General features: G+C 41.0%; 1 protein-coding gene across 5 annotated transcripts in view; it reads left to right on the forward strand.

Moving 5' to 3' along the window:
• The window catches only part of PRKAG2 (protein kinase AMP-activated non-catalytic subunit gamma 2), a 222,620-nt gene that overhangs the window by 160,703 nt on the left and 40,434 nt on the right, over positions 1-21,483 (forward strand). For all 5 annotated transcript variants that reach the window (XM_056338754.1, XM_056338755.1, XM_056338756.1 and 2 more), the window contains one exon: positions 9,799-9,880. In XM_056338754.1, the coding sequence (XP_056194729.1) occupies positions 9,799-9,880 (82 nt within the window). The remainder of the gene's footprint in view (positions 1-9,798; positions 9,881-21,483) is intronic.

Consider the following 21,483-nt stretch of genomic DNA (forward strand, 5'->3'; position numbering starts at 1 on the left):
TTTGTCTACGCATAATAGTAGCAGCTCTGAAATAACAGACTCCACAAGCTTTAGTGGAGCCACTGATGGTGCTCATGCCTAGAGTTGTCAGCTGTGGGGTGGACTTGAAATCTAATGCAAACACACAAGCCCCGAGTGCTATGAGGAAGTCCTTCTTAGATGTTTAAAGTCCTCCTAGAACTGCACTGAAAAACACTTCGTTGTCTTTGCCTGCCTCTTTGAGATAGCTTTAAAACACTCCTTCAGGAGTCCTGTTGAGATCCTCAGTCACGATAAACTCTGCAGAAAGTGGCCACCTATGACACAGCTCATTTATTCCATGTTTAGCCTGCAGTTACCTGCTTCTTAGCACAGCTTGTGCCACTGAGCGAATTATTTGTTCAGTCCACGTCTGTGTAAATTACTTGAAGAAATTTTGTTGAGATTGTGGGTGATTAAGCTCTGAGCTGAAGGTTGTCTCTATTTTTTGGTAAATCACCCCTGTAATGCTGACCTGCATCATCCTGCTAACATCTAGGCTCAATAGATATGCTTCCAGCCTTTCAAAATTACCGATGATCATGAAAATTAGAGTTTAGTTATAGGCTAGTAATAGGTTACTAGAATTTTGTGTAGTTTACTCACACTTGAAATGTGATACCAATTGACTTCAGGCTTTGTTAGTGAAAAGGTATTTAATTTTAAGTTTAAAATATGTCATAATTGAAAGCTGGTGTAGTAAGTGTTTGCACAGTGAAGTCACTATCCGTGACCAAGGCTTCGAAATATTAAGATGAAGAAAGTGAAATGGTGTATAGTAAATGTGTTTGTTTAAATCAGATTTGGCTCTGAGTATTTTTTTTTGATTTGTTATTCTCAGTGGCCTCTGTTCTGCAGATTACTCATCGGTACTCTGGCCTCAATCCAACTAAAGTACTTAAGTAAGTGCATAACTTTAACTAACACAAATAATCCTGTATTCAATGCCAGTGAATTAAGACCCACGTAAATGTGGGCTCACGCTTGCTCTTCTTTTCCATTCACTTCAAATTAGCGGATGCTTACCTGTTTTTTTACCATTAATATTATCTTAATCTGTTCTTTGTTTGTTTGTTTGTTTTAATGTACATTTGTCACAACAAAGTATCTCCTGTAATCCTGCTTATTACCTGATTACTGCGGCTCTCTCCAGCAATAATTTCCCCTTGCCCTTAACTGTGCCCCTCAGCGTGGTAAGAGGTAGGTCCTATTTCAAAGACACTAAGGAGCACTCAAGCATATGTGTGAAAACAGCTGAAGTACATCTTTTCAAGCATATATGATAAAAAACATTTAAGACAAGAACACTTAAAAACTCTGGAATAGATTAAAACCAAGTGGCATCCCCGTGTTTGCAGAATCAGGTAGTGTGCTTGTAACATCAGTGTTCTTAATAAACTCAGGTTAGTTCATCACACGTACTTAACTTTTTTGAACTTTGTGTTCAAAAGGACAGAATTTAAATTGTTGGGCTGTTTGATTAATAATATATGCTGATACTACTGATGCAGACCCCACCTATATTCTGCATGAGTAATCTGAGGAATGAATATGCGCCACAAAGGCTAATTAATGACGAGACTCAGAGCTCTGCCTTATCTGAGTTGCACAGTGATACAGGATTGGACACACAACTAGAGATTAGAGGTTTTATAAACAAATCCTGCCTCTTCTCCACTCTGCCTTGACTTCCCTGTAAGAATTTAGCTGGGGATCTAGACTATTCCTTGGTCTTTTACTTCCCTTGAAGTTTATTTTTTAGAAGTGCTTTACTCTTCTGTCATTGGTACCTTTTTTTTTTTTTTTCCTCAAGGCGAGGTGCTGCAGGACACTGTGCATAAGATAGGTTCTTTGTTTCTGGTGTTAGGTCAAAGGAAGTTTTATAAATCCATCCTGTCTCTCAATTAAGTCAGTGACAGAACTCACCGGGATTAAACTGCAAGTTCATTTCCATACAGAAATATTTAGGAAAGGCTCTCTGCTAAAAATCTGAAGTCAGTCTGCACATTCAGTTCACATGTCTTCAGGGTAAACAGATTTCAACACTCAGAACCATAATTGCAGTGAAGATTTAGTAGAAATGCAAGTTGTCTGTTTCATCATCTTTCCTAGTGCTGAATGAACTCCTCTATTCCTTTTATGTTGGGTTTTTTTTTAAAGATTTGGCTAAATTTCATTATTGTTCCATTTATGTTACCCATTTAACCTACTAAAGATCCGCAACTGTGACTGCTTATCACTAATTAACTCTGTAAAGTAATTAATATTATAGCTACTGTTCTGTGGGGAGGATACCTGCAGTGGGAGGCTAGTTACTAGTTTAAAAATGCAATATATAATTGTTCTGTATTCCATGTCAAAAGACTCCTGCTTAGGACCTCTGGGTGAGTCATACTCTGATGATGTTGGGATGAAGAAAAAAAATCCTTTCAAGGTAGAGTTCTTATCTGATGGCAAACTCTGTTCAAGGTGTTTTAAAATTAAATCATTAGAGCCATCTTCAACCTCACCATACAGTATTAGAAACAGATATATAGAGATATATATACACTTGCTCCATCACTTTCATACCTGCTGCCGGGTGGTTCTGTCTCTAGTTCTTTGAGGGCCTTGCAGATCAGGGACAGAGCACTGAACTGACACCAGTAAGGATCCAGTGGGGAACATACAGTGCCAATACGGGGTGCATTTTCAGTGCCAGGTTTTGTTACGGGATTTGGTTACTGTGTTCAAAACAAATTGTAATCTCTGAGTTGTCACCACCTTCGTTTATACATGCTACGCACTGATATGATTATAGCATTTAATATTTCAAAAGCCTTTTTAAGACTAGAGCAGATTTTCTTGCATCCTTTCCAGGTACAGGAAGAAAAAGCTTGAATCCAGTATTTTTGTGTGAGGCATCCCCTTCCTTACTAGTTTGTTTGGTGCTGGAACAGAGGGTCCTTAGAATAAAAGGTAGCAACTACAATTCCTGCACAGCTGCTGTGTTCACTCCAAGCTTTTCGAGGTAAGGAGGACTTTGTAGCAGAACCAGGCCCAGCGCTCTCCACTGGGACTAACCGTGTTCTCTAGCCACCTGCGACCCCATAGTCAGCCTTTTTGCTGTGCGGTTAGCGTTTTTAAATACAGGAGGGATCCACGATGGAATCCTAAGCCTCACTGATTCTAGTGTTCTCAGCTGTCGTAAGCCACTGGTATCCGTTATCACACTCTAGCAGAAAACAAGTAGGAGTTTCATTTACAGTTTAACCAACAGATGAAAGCTTTTTTTCCTGTTAACTTCTTTTTCCACTTCATGAACCAGACTAAATTAAACCAAAAATAAGCAGCAAGTGTTTTAAATTAATTTTGCACAGATTGCAACAGAATAAGCATATCTATGACATACATTTGGAAAAATTCTAAGTTGTCCATTGACAGCTCATCAGGGGAAGAGCTGTTAACTACTTGAGTTGTACAGAACTGTAATTGTAGTAAGGAGCACTAGCAAATGGTGGGAAAATTACCATTTGTCATTTACTCTTGCATTCAAAATGGGTTTGCCTTGATTTGCATTTAGATGGGAATTCCTTCTTGTTGCTCTTCAATCCATTAGGTTTTATAAGGTATGTAGCTTTTTTTTTTTTCCTAAAGTATTTCGAAGGGCATTCAGTTTTACTGCTGAACTGAGCTTGCAGGTGGCACCCCAAGCATATCGGTGTTAAGCCTTCATTGATCAGAATGAAAGGAGGAGTAGAAAAGTCAGGAAAAGCTTTGAGAAAGGCAGCCTTGAAATTACCTGGAAATGCCTATTTCTAAATAAAGCACAGGTAACGTTTTTGTTGCAATGCTTGAATAAGCCTGTTCCACATAGACTTGTGATTTGCAGCCGCGTTTCTTTTTCTTTAGGTTGTTCTTTCTATTCCTACCCAGTCATCAAAGACTAATATGTAAGCTTTATTATTACTCAAACAATATTTGCTTTAGATTTTTTCTAAATTAGAATGAAGGTTACTTGTTGGGGGGACAATGCAAATTTACATTTGTATATAGATTGTTAGTAAACGGGCTATAAAGTTTATAAATATATAAAGAGTTCTCATTGAATTATCATACTAAGACTAAATGTATTTTTCTAAAGATTGGACAAAAATAGAAACAAAAGAAAGTAAGTCTGGAAAAGACATTAAAAATTCATTTTCCCCCACAGCACAATCAACTATATGTAAATAATTCCGAACTGATTTTTATTGTAACCTGTTGCTAAAAACCTCCTGTGACAGATTTTACAGTTTTTTTCAGCAAAGCGTGCTGGTGCTTCACTGTTGTTGCGTTCAGAAAGTTCTCCCAAAGTCCAGTCTAAGACTTCATTGCTGAAGGCTAAGTAGGTGATTTCTTATCCATAGCCAGTCAACCCAGGAGACAGTTTATCACTTTTCTTCCTGCAAACACACATTATATTTGGAGACTGTTAAATATTTTCCTTCAGTCTTCCCCCCCTCCCCCAGTAAGAAACTGGGAGGTTTTCAAGTCCTTTATAGGTCATGTTTTCTGAAATCCCGTATCGTTGTTGCTTTTCTTTGGACTCTCTTGATTCATTCTCAAATCCAATGCCCAAAACTGAATGCAGGATCCCGGCTGGCATCTAAGTTGGGAATGTGTGGGACAGATTCTTCATGTCTTACCTGTAACACCTTTGTCGATAGTGTGATTTTTTTTTTTTCCACGAATCTGACATTGCTGTCTGACATTTAGTTTCATTCTCAGTCTTTTCCTTGCAAGACTGCTGCAAGCCAATCCCTTCCTGTTTTATTTTTGCATTTGATTATTGTGTAATGTGCTCTACTTACCCATATCAAAGTGCATTCTGTTTTTCAAAGCACTGCAGCAATTCTCAAGATTATTTTAAGTTCTAAGGCTATCCCTAAAAAAGCAGTGTCTTTTACCATTGAGTCATTTGAAAATGCGATCGGGTTATTCATTATTCCCTCATCAAGTCATCAGTGAAAACACTGAATGATATTAGATAGAACACAGACCTCTCTGGAACCCTCTCTTAAACCCCACCAGTTAGATAAAGAAATCTTACTACCTTCCTTGTGAATATTCTTGTGACCTTTAGCAGTCATTTCATCTAGACTATCTGGCTGGCTTCGTGAGTGTCATACAAGGTAGTGTCAAAAGTCCTGTTAACTTGTGCTGCATCTGCTTACCGCAAGACTTCCAGCCTGTAATTCAAGTGTCTGAGATTGGCTCGGCATTGTTTGTACACGCTGGCTGTTACTGATGATCTTTCTTTCCTCTGACTAATTAAAATGGGTGTATTTGTTCTCTTATCCATCTTGGAATCAACGTTAACATGGAGTGGTTTATAGTTTCTTGGCTCCCTCCCCCACCTTCCCTTACAGATAGATATGCTAAGCAGAATGAACCTGACCAAATGGAGATCTAGAGATCCAGTCGGTACAGTGACTGCGAATCCTTTTATCCCAAGTAGTTGTCTCAAACAGGCCATGTGAATGATGTCCTAGAAACGTTCGTTTCTCCACTGGCTGCAGAAGCAGCAGCTTAGGGTAACTTGTTCAATATGAAAAGCTACACAGCAGGTGTCACTCAAAGCACTTGGACGCAGCTGGTCTGATGACTGCCATGGATAGGTCCCCATCCCAATGAACGCATTCCTCCTAATTCAGGGAGGCAGGATGGCAGGAAACTACATCAATCTTTTGCTGGTGTTAATTGCTGTTCACATCCCTGAACTGTCCCTACAGTTTAAATACTTAGTGTGTTCTTACAAAAATAATGGGATTTGTTCAAGAGGACATAGGACCAAAAGGACTCCTAGATTATCAGATAGGTTTTAACATATTCATTATAAGTGCATGTATAATTTACAGAACTGATTTTGCTTCTACAGAGTATTAGTCATTCCCTTTACCCTAGACAGCTAAAGAAAACAGGCAAAGTAAGAAGTTATTAAAATTGACGTTCCAGCCTTCCCAGAAGTCTTAAAACCTCTTTTGTTTACATCCACCTTTTTATAACTTTTGCTGTTTTATCAACCTTGGGTTGTTTTACTTTGGCTCTACGAAGATTGCTGGCACTACTGTATTAAGCTTCTGTATCAGCATTACGTTGTAGCTCCGTGGGTTTTGGCATAAGTAATGCCCCTGTCAAAACTGAACTGAAACCTGGCAAAGAAGAAATGTATTCAGGCAGTTTTGGTTTTGAATATATTTATCTTCTGAACTTTAATATACAAAATTAATTTTGCTTAGCCGTATTTAGTATACAAAGTATATACATCTTGTCACATCGGGGATCTCAAACAGTTAAAATGGATTACCCAACGCACTGTGATAGCAAACTTTTAAACCATAATATAGACAAATCCCTTGGTTATAGTTAATAGAAACAGTAGAACAAACAGTCACAATAAACAGGTATTGAAATGTTACAATATATAATAACATCTTGGTGGGAATTATAGGTCCTTTGAATGAGAGATCTTTTCCCTGTCTGTAACCAGTAATCCTTTTGTAAAATGACAGGCAGAGTTTGTAGAGAGACATAATACCTAAGACTGTTAAAAATGCCTGCTAATTTGTCTAATGCTGTAGTAGGTCACAATGAACAAGATGGTGTTTTCACCATTGATTTAAGCTGATTTAAGAGTGGGTTGTTTCCAGAAGGTGTAGTCCCACTGTCCTTCCTGCCCTTGTCCCCTTGTGCCAGTGCTAGCTGATACAGCTGCACAGTGAGCTGGATCAGGAACTGATCTGGATAAAATACAGTCTTTTTTTTAGTCCCTTTGGTTTTCAGCTGCATCAGTTTCCTGTTCTGACTCACTGTTGCCTACAAGCCAAAAGGAGCTAGAATGCAAAGTGAGGAGCAAAATGAATGCCATGATCAGCAGCTTGTTCCAAAATTGGTTTAAACAAATTGTGAGACTGCAGGCAGAGCGAAGGATGGAGTCCCAGCCTTCAGTTAAGCAGTGTGGATGTTACAACATAGCTATGTTTCCATTACAAATCTCTGTTATAGATTAAATTACCGCCTTGATAATTATCTTGAGTTTCTCATAGTACTCTTGGTTTGGACATGGATTCTGCCACTGTAAAACCCTGATCTTGCAGGAAGCTCTGAGGTTCACAGTGCAGTGTAGCTTCTTGCATGAAACGGGCTTAACTGACCTCTTATAAGCGTATCCATGTTTTGTAGCAGGTGAAATGCAATGTGCACCTTGGAAGACTCAGTGTCACTTCCAGCTATGTCCAGCCTTGGAGTTGTATTTCCTCATGGCTGATAATTATGGGGAGATAAATACTAGATAATTATGGGGAGTAAATACTTGTTTTAAAAGAAGAAAGAAAATCATGGCAGTTATTTCCAACCAGGTATGTCACCTTATTCTTCTTTTATTTTGGTCAGCAAAAGAGGTTAAAAACTCTTATCAATATCAAGGTACATGATAAGGAAGATAAAATATTTAGAGCTTTTAAAGATAGCTCCCAGAGATAATTAAAAACTTCTAAAGCATTTTAATCAGTAAGCTGAAAAAATTATAAATTAATATGAACTGCTTTGGCATGTTCTGCAACTGGTCAGAGTATTTACTGAAATCCGAGAAGTCTTTTAAAAATACAACTAGGAATGAAATATTTTAGGATTTTCATTCCAAAGGATCTTTATAGTAGAGAAGCACTGGGTATTGTTAACTTCTTTGTCTATCCTTAAAAGTGTCCCTAGAAAGTGCCACCTTGGGAAAAAGAAGCTGAAACCAGGAGCTGGCTTCCTCAATTGAAACTTCTTGAGAAATGACAGCTTTCTACTTTCTCATTATTTTTGGCTCTCTCCTCCCATTATAGCTTTAATTCTAATTATCTTTCATACTTTCCTATGTCATATGTGCATTACTGTGCTATCCTACATCCTTTCAACCCTCCTTCCTTGAAGGACTCGCTAAACTTTTGAAGCTTGAGCCTCTCCTTAGGGACCAATAGATTTTAAATGTTCTCTAATGGCTCCTGTGACTCCTTTGGAGCACCATGCACACGTGGCTGCCCACAAGATCTATTGCCATTGCCAAAGAAATAATCTGTTTATTCACCTCTACAGCTTCCATGTCCTGCTGGGCTTCCTAAACAGTCTGTGGGGACCTATTCATTATAGTTAAGGAATCCTAGCTATAGCTTACCACATCTCGGTGTCTAAATAAATCTAAATGATATATCTATTTCAGCCATCCCCTTATTTCCATTGATTCTGCTGTAGGCTGGTTAAAAAGCGCTGGTTAAAAGCTCAGACGCCAACTTGTAAAGCTGGGTGCAATAAATCCCGTTCTTGGTATGCAGAAATCTCCCATGGTGTAAACTCCATCCTTCAGACACTGGTAACAGCAAGTGGTTTGGGCTGTAAGCATTAAGTGCTCAGGTCCCTGAGGGCAAGCTCAGGGTGTTACACCACCTCACACACACAGCAGTTGAGAACAGCTCCGAAATACAGCCTGTAGTGACAGCACTGTAGTGACAGCAAGGGCGGGCGGGCGGGAGGGGCAGTTATTTTAATTTTTTTTTCGGTTCCTCAAGAGCTATTTTTAAAGTGGGATCATCTAGTCTGATCTGGTGCACAATGTCAATTAGAATTTCGTTTAATGATCCCTGGGTCGCGTCTACCCTCACTCCTGGCTGAGGTTAGGCACGTCAGGCCGCGGGCGCCCCGCCCGCAGGGCCGCCTCCCCTCCTCAGGGGCTGCTCCGGGGGTTTGCCACAGCTTGGATAAACCGCGACTTGCTCGGAAGAGGCCGACATTCGGGCTAATCTTGAACTGGAACTTCTGGAACGTTTAAATGAAAGCGAGCGCGTCGTTCCCAGAGCGGCTACCCCGGGAGAGCGGCTCGGCCCAGTGCGGGAGCTCCCTGTCACACACAGGGGAAACCCCCATCAACACCATCATCCCCCCCCCCCCCGCGGGGGGGAGTGGAACTGTCGGCTTCCCCGCCGCTGCCTTGCAGGTGAACGCGCGGGGCCATACCAACCCCATCTCGCAGGAGGAGCAGAGGAATCTCCTCCACTCCGCCTCCTCTTGCGCCGCTCAAATCCAAGGCGGCCAGGCCAACAGCCGAGCCCGCAGAGTGGGCTGCGAAAGGCGGTTGGCGTGGCAGCGCTCCTGGGGCAATAAACCTCTCCCTCCTCCCCCTCCCTTTTGCACGCGGAAGTGGTAGTTACCTTCTCCTCCCGCTGCTGACCAACGGGCTTGACTGCAGCAAAATGGAACGTACCAATCTCTCCACTGGAGGGGGGGGGGCGGGGGAGAGGCGGCGGCGAGGTGTGGCGGGAAGCGCTGTCCTGCGGAAGGCGGTCCGGCCTCCCCGTGCGCCCGAGGGCTGCCAGCGGCCGCTCCCTCCGTGACGGGCAGAGGCGGCGCCTGCAGGAGGCACGGCCGCGGCGAGCCCGGGGCCCGCAGGGTTAATGGGCTGGGCGCAGCCGCCGCCGCCGCGAAGGGGGGAGGAAGGGCGAGTCCTGGTTCCTCCCCCCTCAGTGTGTGCGGTGTGTGTGGAAGAGGCAGCGCACACCGAGCCGAGCGTGCGTTGGGAGGCCGAGGGGCAGCCGCCGCCGCCGCCGTCCGGCCTCAGCGCCGTCCCGCCTTCCCTGCCCTGCGCGCTCGGCGGGAACCGCGCCAGCCGCCCCCTCAGCGCCGCCGCTCCCCGCCGCCGCGCCGGGCTGCTCCGATGCCGCCGCGGGGCCGGTGAGTCCGTGCCTGGATGCTCATCTCCTTCTCCTTTCTTCCCTCCCGCAGGCGGCGGCAGCGGCTCCGGCTCCCTCTCAGCTCCCGGCCGCCTCCGAAGGGATGCTGGAGAAACTAGAGCTCGAAGATGAAGGTAAAAATTCAAGAGAGGGGGGGCCCAGGGCCGGGTCGGTGGGCGCCCGCACCCCCGGCGGGCTCCGGGCAGCGGGGTATCCCCGGGGAGGGGCCCGCCCCGGAGGGGCTGCGCCATGCCCGGGCCCTGCGCTGGCCGTGCCCTTGCAGGGCGGGTCGCAGCCTTCCCCCCGCGGCCCGGGCCCTCTGCGGTGCTTTGTCCCGCCGGCGGTGGCTGCAGCCCCATCGCCTGTCGCCGCATAGCTGGTGGCACCACATGCCTGCGCCCCCCCGGCCGCGGCCGCTTCGGCGGGGTGCGCTGGTGCTCCGCAGCCTGGCCGGGCAGGGTCCCCGGCACCGAGGGGGGGTGGTCAGCCTTCGTGGCATCCTCTCTGCCTGCCTTTAAAACACTCATTCTCCTCGGGTACGTCTGCGATACCAAATATAGGCTTTGAGAGCGAGGTGCAAGCAGGGATGGCGAGCTTTTTCAACTAAAGCTTCTGCTCCTTACGGATACGCACACATCTGTTAAAAGCGAGCAGCTGTGAACTGGATTTTCCTTGTGTGGCTGCTCTCTTAACGGTGTTCTTAGCTGTCCTGTTAGAGCTGCAGCTTTAACAGAGCTTGCTGTTCTTGAGAGGGGAACTCCTGGCAAGTTTTTTCTGTCTTGCAAGCACTAATCTGTGATGTGGAGAAGCACGAATGTTTTTTTTCTCGAACTTGCACAAAGCATTCTTATCTTTGAAAGATGTGTATTCAATATCTTGAGCTTTCATTTTCATAAGGGATTAGATGAGTGAGTGGATGCAAATGTGGACACATAGCTAATCTCTATGCTCAGTATTTTAAAGTGGTTAAGACTTTATAGGATGAGTTTTCTGGAGTTGGTAACTGCTGTTGCAAAACGTAGCACACGTATTTAAGGAAAACTTTGAAAATATTGTAGGCTGAATCATTCTGTGAAAAGAAATCTAAGCTGGTATGCTAATAAACCAGCCTTTTGGTTACTGGCATGCTGTCTGCAGTTGGGGGCCTGGTCTGAAAAAGTAACACCTTGTATTCTGAGCTTTCTGTGTGTGAAAAAAGGAAGTTCATAACTATTGTATTCTTTAAGCTTTTTGGGGGGAGTCCAGACAGAGTCTGAAATGCAGTTAAATATTTTTGCCTTTGTGAATGTCGAATGTGATTGAACATTCATATTTGGTGCAGAGGATTTCTTGCAAACTGTAGCTCTTTTTTTCCTCAGACTTTTAACTGTCTTAGTTAGGCCTTCATTTTATGCTTATGGAAACTTAGAAAGTTACCAGTTTATGTATTGCTTTTTACATAAAGCTTGTTACTGCTAGATAGGAGATTCTAAAACCTGCTGAATCACTAATAGCTAAGCCATTTTAAAAGCTGTCTTAAACATCTTACAAATTTAGATATTTGAGAAGGATGTCTAGGTTAAAAAACCCCAAACCCTCAGTTTTGAAATGCCTTTGTAATTTTAACAGCGTAACATACTATTATTTGGAGACACTTGGTTAAGCTGAGTACGTGTATGTGTCTTCTAAAATGCTGTAAAAAGCCAAGTTCTTCAGAAAGTTTGGTGGTTTGAAAAATTTTTTTCCCTGGTTTTCAAGCTACTGTTTCACAATGTCTCTTAATTTATTTGGCTTTAAAACTAAGGCTTTGTCTGTGAGTGCTCAGGCTGAGTGAGTGAGAGCAGTTCAGGGATCTGTCAAAAGATAATGCCTAATAGCAAACCTGTGACCAGTTTAAAGTAGTATGTGAATTTTGAAAGGAAGCAGTTGCCGTAACTAGCCTTTCAGACTTAATGAAAACCTAGTTTTATGCCTAATTTTAAACCCAAGTGGAAAAAGGATGTAGAGTGCTGTATTCAGAAGGTGAGATGTAAGTAAAATTAAAGCGTGTGAATGTCAGACCAAAACTTACTGTTCAGAATGCTTCTGTATGAGGAGGCCTATAAAAGGAGAATCATAGAAAATTGACATGCAGATGGAAATGTGGCAGCTTAGTTGCAGTACATGTTTTATGACCTATTTTTTTGCGCTAGTTGCTGTAGTTGTTTCTGCTAATATTGAGGGTGGAGGAGTAAAATGACATTTGATGGTATTCACTTTTTTGTTGGGTGGCAAATAGCAAGTTCTCAGTTGAGAAACTTCTTTGAAATCTTGCTAAGATTTTGTTAAATGGCTGTAGCCTCACTGTAAAACTGATGATCTTTTGTCAGACTTAGGCTCTCCACTGCTACAAAATTGTGGGTTGAGTGAGAAGTTTGGAACTTGTTTTGAAACTGCTTTCCTGACTGCCTCTACTTTTGAATATTTGCTCTTGCTAGCTTTCCAGTTTCTATATCCATCAACAGTTGCTCACTATCTTGTGTATCAAATTATGCTGCAGTTTTCTTGAAACAGAGAGCTTAATAAAAAGGGCTGAAAAAATGAGGCTCAGTGTGCACTGAATGCCATCCAGTATGCTGAAATAGATTTTTGTTTGTCACTCTCCTCAAAGGTTACACAAATAGGAAAGTGAAAGCAGAGAAGGCATTCGTTTAGTTTGAATTCTAATTAAGAGGGTCAAATTGAAAAAATGGTACTAGAAAGATGTATAGTAAGTGGTACTCTAATGAAATACGCAGAGTCTAGCTTGATGATGTGATTTCTAAATAAAATGGTATTGTCAACGGAAGGGCACTTTTTTTCATTATATATACACAAAGAATGTATATAAACTATTTTGTACATAATTAGCGTGGATGGTATTAGACATGGCATTATTGTAGCAGAAAGAAGTGCTGGTCGTTTTTGGTTTAAAATGTCTTTGTATATCTGTCTGGATTCTCTAGGATCAGTGTAACTTCTTATCGGTGGGTCACTAGTTCTGTGTAGCACTGGCTTAATACTGCTCTTATGTGTAAGCAAATCCTAGTGAGATGCTGTTAAACAGCATCAGCTGCACTACAGCTGAAATAGGACAGGCTGTAGGCTGATTATGTGCAGAGAAAGACTGGATAGGCTAGTGGTATTTATTTTATTTAGGACTTCCTAAAGGACCTGTTTCCCAACAGCAGTCAATTAGAGCAGGCCAGCACAAACTCTCATGTAAGTAGTCCAGAGTCTCTTTTTAACTGAAGGATGCTCTATTTAAAAATAAACAGAAAACATATTAGAATAAAATATTCTGAGTTCATCCTGCTCAGTATTCCTTAGATGGGAATGACCTACCTATGTCTACTCAAAAAGTATGAAAGCTACCGGTTGATGGGTGCAGTGTTTCTTATTGTAGCCTGAAATAGATTAATGCTGGGAGACCTCTCGTGAATGTGTATAAATGATCAAAAACTGGTTATCTTCATACATAGTGTGGGTTTACTTTTTTAGCTCTAGTGTTTGTGCAATCATGTCTCTAGATCAAGGTTGGTTTTACCTCTAATCAATGTCAAGAGTGGTTCTGGTTTTTATTTTATGGAGGACATGATGAGCTTGGAAAAGAACAAGGAGAAATTATTGTGAAGATCTAATATAATAAAAAAGGCTTTAGTTAACTGTTTATACTTACTAGCTTTAATTTGTTAAGCTACAATTCTAGAAGTGGTTGTGTTCCAACAGCTACCTGTTCTGTGAGAGGAGAAGCTGGATTGGAGTAGCAAATGAGTAGCAAACACATGCCTGTCAATTGAATTGATTTAATTGGTGTAGTTTAAGCATGTTAGTTTGGAAACTAGTTTTGTTGCAATATTGGCTCTTAGCTATGTTAATCTCTTCCATTTGGTGAGCTTGGGTAATAGTAGCTACTGAAAGCAGAATTAACTGCTTTTCTCTAGCATCTGCTAACTCAGACTTTCCGAGGTATTTTCTGCACACGGTTAATTGCAGGATTCTTCTGCATCTGTGCTCAGTTCCTAGTCTGGAAAAAAGAATCCTCTAAAGCGCATGCAGCAATCATAGCATCAGTGTCATGGCACTGATGCGCTTGCTCTTGAATGCTCTACTCTGGATTGTTGTGCAAAGCAGCATTTAGACAGTTATTTGATAAACGGTCTGCATCAGAGTGGAATCTCTCCTAGTAATGCTCTGTCCTTCATCTCACTCTGTATGATCCATCTCCTCTGTCACTGCTTGTTTCTGGCTGTCTCCTGAAATAGACTTTCACCAGTAATTGCACCTCCTTTTAACTAATTATTGGTGGTGGTGGTGGTGGGGTGTCATTCCTTCCCTGCTGTGCAGATTTTCTTACTGTTTCTTATTAAAAGTAGTTTCTCACTGAGTTCTTCCTGTGTGTCAGCCTCCCGCTGTCGGCTGAATAACTGAATCAAGGTGTGAAAACAGATGTCACTTTGGGGCCAAAAAGAGTTAAAAAGGAGCTTGTAATAAAATGCATGTTAATTGGCATACTGGATATTGTTTATTTCTAAGACTGAAAGATCAAGTACTCAGGTTAGGATATAGTGAAGTCAAGGCTGCTTTTTTTTTTTTTTTTTTTTTTTTGTTACGGGCAACTAATTCATTTCAAATAGACTCTCTGGAGAACAGAAACAACCTTTTGCCCACGAGATGTACTTTGAGATATCAGGGTACAGGGGAATAGTGATAAGGGATGTTTTACTGAACTTTTCTACAGCAGATTAGAATCCTAAGTGGACATTGCAAGAAATTATTATGCAGAGATGGTAATGGGTATTAGACTTCATATGGTCTTAGAGTTTGGGATTATTTTATCTTCCTTATTTAGAGATACTTTGTGGTGTGATAAAATAGGCACAATAGCAGATTCTAAAAAAATCTCATTAGTGCTTTTTGGTCTGGCTAGCTGATCTGAAGTAATGCTGAACACTTGCATCTGCAACTATAGACAACTGCGTATTCCACTGAATTTACTCAGCTTATATTTTTCTGTCATTTTGCATTTTGTTAATGGGATGGTGGACTTTCCTCTGTTGTACTTTCCAGAGTTGTTAAAGAATAACATACCTAGAATTTTCAAATCTTCTGCTTTATTAGTTTATGCAAGTAATTATGGTCAAGTGCCCCTCTGTCCGAGGCAACGTCATGTCCTTTGTCTGCCAGTTTGCTATATAGTAATGTCATAGGTTTTTTGTTGTTCTTTTTTTTTTTTTCTCCTGGAAATTCTCATCTTTAAAGATGAAAGATGAAAATTACAGATAAAATGATAGGTAATTGAAAGCATAAAACTGTAATTGAGCAGTGCAAAAGAACCTATTGGGAGTTCTGTTGTCTTAGATGAAGACTGTTCCCACAATCCGCATGTATGTATTTACCCTGTACAAGTATTGCACGTGGCTGTTCTTGTCAGCCCGGTGCTCACTATCTCCAAGCAGCCTTGACTTTTCCTGCTCCTACATAAGATACAACTTTCTTATTCTAAAGATGATATTTAGTCTTACAATGAGAAAACCCCTACTCTTGTCTTGACTAGGAAGTAACCAGTTTGCAGTAGCTAAAGCATGCAGTCTTTCTCAGGAAACAAAACTTTTTAAGCCTTACCAATCTGGGAAGTGGTGTTTTAGTACAGCAAAAGATACAGTCCTATTACACAGGGCATGCTCTAAAACTCTCTCCTTCGGGTCTTGGGGGATGCAGGGGTTTCTTGATGGGAAAGCTTTCATAAAATTTAAACGTGGTCAAAACATTTATTTCCCCGAACTTGTTCTTGGAAATAGTGAAACCATTCTGGTTGAGACTTCCTAGAAAAAAACTATGGAAAAATGCTTACCGTAGCAATGAGTCAATTTAATTGCTTTTACAAAGCTGCAAGCAACTCAAAACAGGTTTACAGGAAGTGTTGATGCTGATTGTGTCCAGGTAGTGTTGCAAACATTATCAAACATGCAAACATGACTGGCCAGCCACTGTCTGATCTGTGAGGAGTATTAAGGCAACGAGGTATTCTATGGTTGAAAGACATTACTGCTTTAATTGTATGTATATTTAGTAACTGGTGGCCAGTGTGAAGTACTGTTTTACAATAACGTTTACTAGTTGCTCTTGCTAGTGCTATAACTTCCATTTGCATCAGATGAGGGACAGTGTCAACCCTGCTAATAACTTCTGTGCAGAACTTCCTTGATCCAGAACCTGTTTGGTTTGACCGTGGGCTGTCGTGGTTGTTAAACAACTGCTTGGTACAAGATCGATATCATCTCAATTTCCAAGTGTCCCGAGACCCCCTGATTTAGAGGTGTTGAGTTTACAGCGTTGTGTGCTTGAGTAACGATAGGCACAGAAGATGTGACAGTATCAGTGTTGCCTTACAGGTGACTACAAGATGGCATTACTCACTGTGACTGCTTTGCTGTGTTACCAGGATGGAGTAGGGTGACTATAGAGTCTTTTCCTCAAGAAACTTCCTAAGTGGTGGTCTGCAATGTTCTGTCTAACAGACCTCTCCAGTGCCTTCCATATGCAGGGATGACAGTCAAGATGGAACAATATTATTGTCTTGGCAGTTTGGTAACCTCAACTGTTAAATTTGGCAGTCATCGTCCAGTCAGTGCTCTCGGAAAACTTAGTGCCTTGGGGCATGACTGAGTATGAAATGAAGGTAACCTGGTTTAAACTGAAGTAATGCCAATGTGACAAGAATAATAGCGGAATATTTGCCTAAGTTGGCTCAATCCAGCTGTTGCTAAACAATCATAAGAAATGTTTGTGTTTACTAATCATCTTCAACAGATGTGACTGTCCTTTAAGATAGAACTTTGTGTAACATATACTGTGTTTTCAATAACCTGAGGGTGGATGATCACCGGGCTTTGTCTGTGGAGCTTTTCTTGAAGTCAAGTCACTTACATCAGCGCTGCTTTTTGTTAGGATCTTGCTCTTTAGGAGGCACTTAAGTTGTCTGCATTGACTTTATTGATTTGAATATTTTGACTTCAAGAACTTACCACTATACTAGCATTGCACGGGTTTGGGGGGAAGTAGATAAAGTCTGAAACGTCTTAAGGAATGTGGCAGTTCCAGCATAAGTACAGGAGTTGATGGTACTGTTTTTCACAACAGTTCTTGCATCTTTAAACAAAATCTGCCTCTCCATACCAAGACTGTTTGCGTTTGGATGCATGTTGTGGTGGGCTTTACTGTGGCTCTTCTACAGGTAGAGAAGAATGACAAAAGGAAAACTTGGGACTTAAGGGGAAAATCCTTCGGTGGAAGGGTTGCACCAATAGCTAGGATTAATATCTATCCAAAGCAGTTTAATACAAATACAAGCGTAACTATGTTGGAGCCAAGTGAATTTGACTTTTAGGTATCTGAAAGCTTGCCATCTAGACAGAGCTTTGTAAAGCTTAAATAACATTAGCCTTCTAAGAGTGAACCACATCTAAGAGGTTTTTGAATGTGATGTGGATATCTTCAAGGTAGCTTTCGAATACTATTTAGATAAATCTAACTTGTTTGTAGATCTTTCCTTCTCTGCTGAATTTAAATGGATTTTGCTGTTTTATGGGAACCAGTTTGGTGAATTTGCCAATTCTGACTGTGGCAGAAAATAAATGGCACTCCTACATTTTGTTTAAAAGCAGTTTTGATATGCTGTAGGTGAGTGGTTTTATTTGTGGTGTGAAATTATTTTGCCTTTTTAGGGTGTTAAGGGGGGGGTTAGTATTAATTTGTTTTTCACTGTGTATTATGACTGAGTATTTAGGTCTGACACTGGCCATTTTAAGAAACAGAATCAAACACTTTTTTTCTACCATTCCCTTACACTGTGGTGTTCTTTTCTGTGCTTAGCTTGTTTGATAGATTTCTACTGGTGCAGACACAGAGGAAGAAGATACCCAAGGTACTGGAGAAGGGAGCTAAGTGGGATAGGCATAAGAAAGGGCCATTAATGAGACCAGGAATATAGAACTTGCATTAAAGGAGGAAACTAAAAGGCTTTGTTCATTGAGCTTAGTAAAAGGAAAGCAAAGAAGGGATGTGATAACACTGTATGTATGAAAACATCCTTTAAGGGGTGGGAAAGGTGTAAACACCGAGGGGGAAAATTAGCTGAAGAACAACATTGGCACAAGAACAAATGGATATAAACTCTTCCTGTATAAGCTTTGAAATAGTATTCTAACTTCCAGCATAGTTACTATAGGAATGAGTTTGTAGGGTAGACTTCTAATACTTCCGGATGGAGTGGGACCACTCGGTGAAAGGGATTGTGTGGTTGCCTTTAATAGAAGACTCTGAATGCCATAGTGTGGAAGGTGAACGCTTTGCTCTACACAAGCAGTTGCACGTATCTCTGCTGCCGTAGCCTTGCTTAGACTCCTGAGTACTTTTTTGAGTGACTTCCTTTAAAAAAAAACCCACAAACTTGCTCCAAAGAAATAGCAAAAGTTCAAATGGGTTACCAATCTTCCATATGGATACTAAGGATACAGACTGGTTTATTCTTTTATTAATTGCATACCTTAAACTTCCTTGAATTCAACTCTCCAGTATATGGTTGCTGATATTAATATTCAGCAGCTTAATACCATTTTTAGTTTCTTGTGTGTAGTGGCCTGCATCTTGCAATCTTGAAGAGCATGCCTGCATTCCAGACAGGCGACATCTTAAATTAGATCTTCGTTTGGGATGCTTAGGGAAAAATCATAGTGCTGGTTGTCAAGGGAACATCTTGAACATGTTCTTAAAAATTCTTCAGGTCAATTTATTCTTTATTGTGGTGAAAATCTTAGAAGCATTATTAGGTTGCAGGCTGGTGTTGCTACCTTTATTCACAAAACCACAGTGATGTAGCTTTCCTTAAAGCACAAATCTTTAACTTTGACCAAAAGCTGATGTAAGTGATAGTGGGCTGTTTCAAAAGTATTCATTTGGACTTCTGGTACTGTTTACCAGTTAGTCCCTAAACAAGGCAGTCCTTGCTTGTAAACAAATAAATTTGCTTGCCTGCTTGGACAAGAATCTCCAGAGTTACTATGATTACCTCTGGAATGTGAAGTTTCTTAAGCTGCTCATCACTTTTTTTTTTGTCTGCTTCAAATCTCACTTAATCATTTGCTCATCGAGCTACAATAAAAAAAAAAAAAAGGGTATTATCTTGTCAGCATGTTTACCGGCACTTACTAACTCCAAAAATGAGAAACAAAATTGAGTGCTGGATTTTGAAGTGTGCTATGCATACCAGGAAGATGGAGAAACAGTCTGAATCTTGCATTGTTTCAGGCAGCTGTTTGTGTTAGTTTTCTCTTACAAGTCTTAGCTGCTATTGAAGTTTGAAGAAATGGAGATATTTAAGCCTCAAAGCCAGAAAAGTGGATCTTTTGAAGTATTCTCAGGAACTAATAACCTTTTTTTGTTTTTCACTAAAGCAGGATGTGCTTATGCAGTTGTGGATGCTTGTCTCCTTCCATGTTTAGGATCTTTAAGGAAGGAGACTGTGCAGCGTCCTAAGGTTGCTTTGTTCTGTCTAACTAGCTTCTGGAATGTGTTAATAGCTCTCTAACAGCTGGGGTGGTTTTTTGTTTGCTTGTTACTTTGTTTAAGCAAACTGTGCCTTTTCTGCCCTGTTTCTACAAATCAAACCAGTAACAGGGTAGTTCTTTCTTAATGGTAGTGATATTTAGTCACTCGCCTAATTTGTGGTCATCCAACTGAGCGTTCCTTTCAGACTCTGGTATTCTCTGAAAGATCATATTAACTCAAACCCACTTACGAATTCAGTTTCAAGATATCATGAGGTTTAAAGCCTTGCAACCGTTTCTTAATTCTTAGTGCAAACTCTTTGAAGCCTGTTGTATGCCCGTTTTGAAGATCACAAAGGAGAATGCTGAATAAAATGAAGCCCTGATCCTCTGAGACTTTCTTGCAGTGTTTACCCTGTGAAATACCAGCTACTGGTAAAAGCTGTTCCGGAGTGACTTTTGGAAAACTAAAGACATGTAGCCTTAACTTGCATGCCATTCTTCCCTACCTGATTTGCATAAGAGGGACCTTGCAAATGTTCCAACTTTGAGAATAGGCTGAACTAGAGTTCATTTCTTAAACATGCAGTTGTCATCCAGTTTTGCAAACTCACTGAAAAAAAAAATCTTACTAGTTTTGCTGTATCTGGGATTGCTTGTTATGCCCCTACCTTGTGGTGATGCTACTGTATCTTTTCCACACATAGTATCCAAGCTCTCTTTGCAATCAGTGTCTCCAGCATACTAGGGGGTGGTGGTGGTGTGTTTGGTTTTGTGTCGATCCTCTTCTCCCCCCTCCCCCCCCCCCCCCCCCCCCATCCAGTTGATCATTTTATCCTGAGTAAAAACTGATTCTTGACACAACCATATTGGTTTTCTTCTTTCCTTTTGATGAGTTTCTTTTGTAGGGTTTTACAAATACACTGGCTTTAATGACTTGCTTCAATATGTACCTAAGAATTCTGACTGGTTTTTAATTAGTTTAGCTCTCTTTTGACTGGTACTGTATCTTCTCCTTCCTGAGCTTGCGAGGTTCAGGAACGTTTTTTTTTAACTAGAGTGATTCCTGTGTACACATGTAATAACCTGCTGTCTCTGCATCAAGCAACTCCTTGTGACAAGGGGAGAAAACATCTTAGTTGCCTTAACGATCTAAAGTGACTGAACATTTGCACAAACTCTAGAACTCAAAAGACATACTAAAAGGTGTGCAAAAATAAGGTGTAAATACAAGCAATCCTGAACTTTGTTAGGAGTGTCTTAAGCAATTATGGATATAATGATTGAACTGAAATGTTTCAAGATGTGTTATGGTTTCTTTTAGCTTGTCACTATTATTAGAAACTATTAAACTTTTTCTGAAGACTCGAGCAACAAAAGTGTGCGCTTCTCTATCCAATTTTATTTACCTGTTGATGTACCTATTCTTCCTCTTACTTTATGTACCTCTAGACCCTCTTCCTATTTGTAGGATGAGATAGTTAGCAGGGTAGAGCTTGCTTACTCAAATATTGCCCTTGTGTGCTCACACTTTTTAAAATCCTATTCTTCCTGTCAGATCATGTATTCTTCCTGTAATATGTAATTGAATTAATCTTGGATCATTGAAGGAGCTTCTGATACTCATCTCTAGATACACTTCCTATCACTTCTTTGTATCAGAGTATCTTACATCTGTAAAGTTACTATGATCTTTCTTTAGCTGCCAGCTCATGCATTCCTTTAGATCCGGGTGGGAAATGTTCAATCTGCAACATCCATATCATATAGCCTGTGGCTGCATGAATAATGCTACTGTGTAACTTTAATGTGTGGTCTGCCAGGATATTTTAAAGCTCTTTGCAGTTTTCAGGAAGAAAAAAAAAATCTTGTCTCTGTCACTACATCCTCTCTTCTGGTTCCTTGCGTTTGAAATCCTTTCAGCTTATGATGGAATAGTCAACTCCTATCACTGTCATCTTATTACTTCCTACATATTAACTTCAAAACTGTTTGGGGGTTTTTGCCCTCTAAAATTGGAAGTAGCGCTTTGCTAGCTGTGGTCGCCATCTCTGCAACAAAGTTGTGCTGATCATGTTCTAAAAACTTAATGATGATTTATCTCCTGCCACTTCAAATAGGCATCCTTGTAACCATCTCTTCTTGCTTTTTCCATTTATTTGTTTTTACCACTCGGGCTTACCCTGTGACTG

Source organism: Falco biarmicus, chromosome 4 (genome assembly GCF_023638135.1).
Source record: "Falco biarmicus isolate bFalBia1 chromosome 4, bFalBia1.pri, whole genome shotgun sequence".
NCBI lineage: Eukaryota > Metazoa > Chordata > Aves > Falconiformes > Falconidae > Falco > Falco biarmicus.